This window comes from Hipposideros armiger, unplaced genomic scaffold (assembly GCF_001890085.2).
Source record: "Hipposideros armiger isolate ML-2016 unplaced genomic scaffold, ASM189008v1 scaffold_1259, whole genome shotgun sequence".
Lineage (NCBI taxonomy): Eukaryota > Metazoa > Chordata > Mammalia > Chiroptera > Hipposideridae > Hipposideros > Hipposideros armiger.
In genome coordinates, this window is record NW_017732609.1 from 92,679 (window position 1) to 99,016 (window position 6,338).

The window sequence follows — 6,338 nt, forward strand, 5'->3', positions numbered from 1 at the left end:
GCAGTCTATCTGAAGTGTACCTGGCGTATAAGACGACCCCCCACTTGGAGGCATATTTTTCAGGGCCAAAAAATCGTCTTAAACGCCGGCAAATACGGTAGGTTTCAAGTATACAATTCTATAATACATCATCTATATATTGCATTGTGTGTTCACACCACCCAAAGTCAGTTCTCCTTCCATCACCATATATTTGACCCCCTTTTCGCTCTTGTACCATCCCTCTATCCCCTTACCCTCTGATAACCACTAAACTGTTGTCTGTGTCTACAGTTCGTTGTTTGTTTGGCTTGTTGATTTGTTGCTTTCAGTTTTACATCTCACATATGAGTGAAGTCATATGCATCTCAACTTTTTCTGTCTGTTTCACTTAGCATGATAATCTCAAGATCCATCCATACTGTCACAAATGGCAGTATTTCATCTTTTCTTATGGCCATGTAATATTGTTCCCTCTGCAGAAATTTTGTGTCCAAGATCTTAGGCAAACTCATAAGCTTTAATCTGCTTTTTTATTATCCCTCTTACTACTTTATCTAAAATAGATCTCTATTCAATTATTATCTCCTCATCTCATTTTACTTTTCTGAAGAGCACTTCAGAAAAGTTAAGTGTTCTTCAAAAAAGGTATTTTACAAATTTCTAGACAGAGGGAAAAAATTCAAAGAACCAAGATCAGAAAGAGCATAGCAGGCCGGCCGAGTGGCGCGTTGGTTAAGAGTTGGCTTGGGATGCCCGCTCTGAGCAGCGGGGCCCTGGTTTGGATCCCACATGAGGGCCAGTAACAACTGCCCTCTACAGCTATGATGGTGAACAACAGCTCGACCTGGAGCTGGGCTGCCGTGAGTCGCTGGCGACGGCATAGGCTGCAGCCTCTGCTGCAGTGGGCTGCCGTAAGCTACCGTGTGTGGCCGGCAGCCAGCGTGAGCAGCTGGCAGCCGGTGTAAACTGCTAAGAGCCACCGTGAGCGGCGGTCCAGAGGCTGGCGACCGATCTGCCTCACCAGGGAAGAGCGCAATGATAATACCAATATCGGCTAGTAAAGCAACGTCCTCCACAACTAGACTGAAGAACAAAAGGACAGCAACTTGTCTGTTCCCCTTCCCCCAATTCCCCAGCGCTNCTGTGCCCTCCACAACTAAGACTGAAGGACAACAACTTGACTTGGAGCTGATGGGTCCTGGGAAAAATACACTGTTCCCCAATGAAGTTAAAAAATAATAATAATAGGGGCCAGCCGAGTGGCTCAGTTGGTTAAGAGCTCGCTCAAGAGTGTGAGCTCTGAGCAACAGGGTCACCAGTTCGATTCCTGGCCCGAGATGGCAGGATGGCTCAGCTAAAAAATATAATAATAATAATAATAATAATAATAATAATAATAATAATGATGACATTAGGAGCCCTCATCAAAAACACTAACTGGCCACACCATTGTTTTACAGGGAACAACAATCTGGAAATTCTGCCCATGTACCCAGAACTCCAACAAGCTTTTTAGCACTACATTCTATTTTTGTGTTCTTATTATTAAGCACACTTTTAACTTTTAAAAAGACCTCCTTCTTTCAGAAATCAGATTTAAAATTTAGTTAAAATACAAAATATTAACTCTGTCAAAATATCTAAGCATAATACATAAATTAGAATTCTAACATTTAACCATAACTTAAAGAAAATTCTATCTTCTCTGTACTTTCAATAACTTCTCTTACTATTGTTTAAGTAGATATCCTTGTTATCTACCATTATGAGACATCTTGTGGCAAGTTAGAGAAGAAAAACTGAAAAAAACAGGGAAACAGAGGGAAGTGGATTCCTTTCTACATATTGTTTTCCATTTGGGAAGCAGAAGGTTTGAAATTGATAAAAGTGGCATAATAATTCTCTGAAACCTACATTCTTGTGATTATCAAAGAACATAGACTCACCATTTTCAAGTTTTACACTGTGTGACATTAATAGAAGGAAACAAAAGAATGTCTTAGTTCACCTTTATTTATGTCATGAATAGTATATCTCAAAATAAACTATGAAATGTGGGTATGAAACTAGTGGTCAGTGATCATCTTTACATTTTATGCGGTTTCTGTCTGAAAAAAAGTTCTCACAAAATAATATATTTTTGCAGTAATGTCCTATTATCCACTAATATAAATATTGCAGAAGACTCATTTTTTTAAAAAGGGCTAGCGTTCATTGTGTGTGCACATTGTGTGTGTCAAGGGAAATTAATTCTGCTAGGCAAAAGATCCAATATTTAGACATGTATATTATTAAAATTCTCTAACAGAAATTTATCATACAGTAAACAAACATAAATTTTTTGAAATTTTAAATATTTTATAAATTAGCACAGTGAGTTGATTTTAAAAACATACCTGTTTTTCCTTGTCATTTACTTCCTTCTTGTGTTCTTCTTCAAGGTGTTTGATTTTTTCATAATCTTCCTTTACTGTAAAATCAATATACTTCATTATTTTAATATAATTGTATAACAAAATTTAAAGTTTCTGGTATTTTATTTCACTTTCTTATTTACCTAGCTATTAAACCCCAAAGGTTTCTAAGAAACCAAAACTGCCGTTTTATTGCTAAATTCAGTAAAATACTGAACTTAAATAACATCAGTTATAACTTAAAATTATATTTTTTTTATAATAGCACATATATAAAATTTTATTCTTTATAACACTAATCTGAAGTAACAGATTTTAAATATAGTTATTTTTACATGCAATTTCACCAAGAAATGTAAAAATAAGACCAAATCACACTTCTAAAAATTTAAATACAAACCACAATAAGTTTGATTTCAGAGAAAATATAGCTTTGATGTCAAAAAGGTATTTTTAGCATATATCAATTCCCTGACACATTCCATAGGATTCAGGGGCTTATAAACTACATACAATACAAAATTTAAAATAGTTGAGGCATCAAACTGAAGGCATGAAAACATTAACAGAATCTAATAAAAGTATAAACGGCAGAATAATAATATAAAAATTAAACAGGATCCCTACATTTAAAGTGCATTTCCAGTCTGGAATTCTCAGCTTGCATGTGAAGTTCCTCAAAAGCTATTATCATTTTCTGAAATATGAAGTTTAACTTTTAAGAATCATACTTAGACTTTCTAAGTAGCTTTCTTCAAACTATAAAAATATTAATAAATTTGTTTCATATCGTCATTAGATTTAAAACCACACAACTTTGAATAATGAAACCCCTAATACTTTTAATAACTAAATTTTCTAAAAACTTATTATAAGTGCCTATTATGTTAGCTTCCCAGATGCTTAAAGGTATCGGAGACGTTATCTATTACCTAACAGCAGTAAAACAATTGTTAGTATTCTAGTCATTTACTTAATAGCCTGAATCAAAATCTATAATTTTATCTTTATTTTTACTTATTGATTTAATATCTATCTTCCCCATTAAAGCATAAACTCTATGAGGTCTCTTCCCTCAGGAGTCCAACTTACATGTCCACCACCTGGAAGCATGAGTTCATTCAATATTCAATAAGTCTTGATTTGCAAAATTGGATTAATTTATTTATTTAATTAATTAATAGTTACTGAATGTCTATTATGCGCTAGGCACTGTTTTAGGAACTTAGGATATAAGACAAAGTCCTTATCCTACTGGAACTAACTTACATTCCAGTGTAATACATACGCACGCGCGCACGCACACACACACACACACACACATCAAATAATTGTCATGTAGTTGTTTTTTCAATTTATTAAACTTATTGGGGTAACATTGGTTACTAAAATTATATACCGTATTTGCCGGCATATAAGACGACTGGGCGTATAAGACGACCCCCTAACATTTCCACTCAAAATACAGAGTTTGTTATATACTCGCCATATAAGACTACCCCTTCTTCCGACCATACACCCAGTATGGTATCGCGATTCGCGATTTTGCGCTATCATACTGGGTGTATGGTCGGCTGTGTGCGATTTTGCGAGNAAGAGCTCGCTCAAGAGTTTGAGCTCTGAGCAACAGCGGTTCGAGTCAGCCCGAGCTGAGCAGCCGCTGAGCTGCCAACAGGTGGCAGGATGGCTCAACTAAAAATAAATAAATAAATAAATAAATAAATAAATAAAATAAATTTACAAAAAAAACTCCCTCTATCGTGCTCCCAGCGTACTCATTCATTCATAAACTATTTATTGAATGCCTAATATGTGCTAGCCATTGTTCTTGGAATGCATCTGTGAACAACAACAAAAAAAGACACAGATCCCTGTTTTCAAAGAGCACTTTGTTGAAACTGAAGGTTAGAGTATGAAAACGGAAAAGAAGAGCATGTGTACTTTGAAAAATCTCCCTAAGTGACTCTATTATGTCCTCCTTGAACTGATTCACCCAAGGTTGGGAACTGCAGTTCTAGAAGTATGTATTACAACAAAATTAAAATGAAGCAAAAAATCAAAACATAACAAGAGGAATACATAAGACACATTGTTATATTTTCTTATGTAAATTCTTACTTGTTTTTTCCTCTAATTGATTAACTTTATCTCTAGATTCCTCTAGCAGAAATGTTAAATCTTTCATTTTATTTTCTTTCTCGGTGCTTTGGATCAACAGCAGTGATACCTAAAACAAAATATTTAAATAACACATTGTAGATATGAGAAGTTAAATATGACACCTTAGCATTTATCATCACCTACAATTATTTTATGTACTTGTTTATATGCTTCTCAGTTGGTTGTGGCTAACATTTAGTACGTGCTTGCACAATAAATTTTTATTAAATGAATGAGTGAACAAACTACAGCAGGCCCTCAAAAACGTCATTTCATTCAGTGTTGTTTCATTATAACTTTGATAAGATGCTGTAGAAACGTAACTTTTATTTATATCAATTAGCCTATGGTAAAATTGGTTTCATTATACATTGTTTCACCATAGTCCCAAGAACCTATTAATGACATTGAGGACTTACTATAATGTGATATACCCAATACTATGGTATGCAATTTATTACTGAGATTATATAAAGAAATCTACTTGGTTCATTTATACCATAAATAATATTGAGCACCTACGCCCTTCCAGAAACCATAATAAGCATTGACTATACAGAGATGAGGGAACTCACCTTCAAGAAACTCATAGCCTAGACCAGGAGACAAACAACTCTACTTGAATATTATTAGTAACAGCACAAATATGTTACAGGATTGGGAAAGGAACACCTATGTCACTCTTGGGGGATGTAATCAAAAATTAATCCTTCTCAGTAAACTGAATCAAGTCTTGATAGACAAGTAGAAATTAAGCAGGCAAACATGAGGAAATAAACATCCTAAACTCATATAAGAGCACAAAGCATCAAGAGATCATTCTTCATTAAGAAAACTGAAAATGCTCAGATGGTTAGAATATAGAGTGCATGTGAAGAAAAGGTGAAAGATAAACTTTACAAAGATTGGTTGAAGACTTGCAGATTCAAAATGGCAGAAAGACCTCTCTGCCCTATTTTCATCTCCAAATCACCAAAAAATAAGCAGGAAAATAACAAAGACAGACTTCATCTTCCATGAAACCAAGAGACATCTATAATCCAAAGTATGAAAAAGAAAACTAAATATAAGGAGACTATCTGAAAGTTTGTAAAAAGAGTGAAAGACCTCCAAGGTTCACTTAACCCTCCTTTGCTGGACTCTTACTTCCTGATAGCCAATGTAGTCAGAAAACTAGCCCTATTCTATCTTTGCAAGAGAAACAGGCACAGTCAAATTGAAAAAGAGAATCTCTAAACCTGAGTATTTCAGGCACAGGGGTGGGAAGGATGGGGGATGTAGAGTGGAGGGGTGGAGGGGAAGGATAGAACTAAAACGACAGCACATGGAACGATGAGACTCAGCCTGTCTTTCCACTCTGCCAACTCAGTTCCAAGATGCCATCAGCCAAGTCTACATCTGCAGGCAGCAATCTGGAGAACTCCAGAAAAAAATCTTAAGAGGGCAGCCAGGTGGCTCAGTTGGTTAGAGCAAGAGCTCTGAGCCACAGGGTTGCCGGGTCGATTCCCACATGGGCCAGTGAGCTGCACCCTCTGCAACTAGACTGAAGACAACTTGAGCTTAGCTGCCACTGAGCTGCCAGTGGACGGCCAGATGACTCAGTTGGTTAGAGCACATGCTCTTAACCACAAGGTCGCCAGTTCGACTCCCACATGGGATGGTGGGCTGTGCCCCCCACAACTAGATTAAAAATGGCAACTGGACTTGAAGCTGAGCTGTGCCCTCCACAACTAAGACTGAAGGACAACAACTTGACTTGGAGCTGATGGGTCCTGGGAAAAA

The 6,338-nt window shown here is 36.2% G+C and overlaps 1 protein-coding gene across 1 annotated transcript in view; it reads right to left on the bottom strand.

Moving 5' to 3' along the window:
* SYCP1 (synaptonemal complex protein 1) overlaps positions 1-6,338 on the bottom strand; it is a 98,530-nt gene that overhangs the window by 76,183 nt on the left and 16,009 nt on the right. The window contains exons 9-11 of the mRNA XM_019633212.1: positions 3,024-3,093; positions 2,379-2,452; positions 1,475-1,562 (exon numbers count right to left, since the gene is read on the bottom strand). Coding sequence (XP_019488757.1) covers positions 1,475-1,562; positions 2,379-2,452; positions 3,024-3,093 — 232 coding nt within the window. The remainder of the gene's footprint in view (positions 1-1,474; positions 1,563-2,378; positions 2,453-3,023; positions 3,094-6,338) is intronic.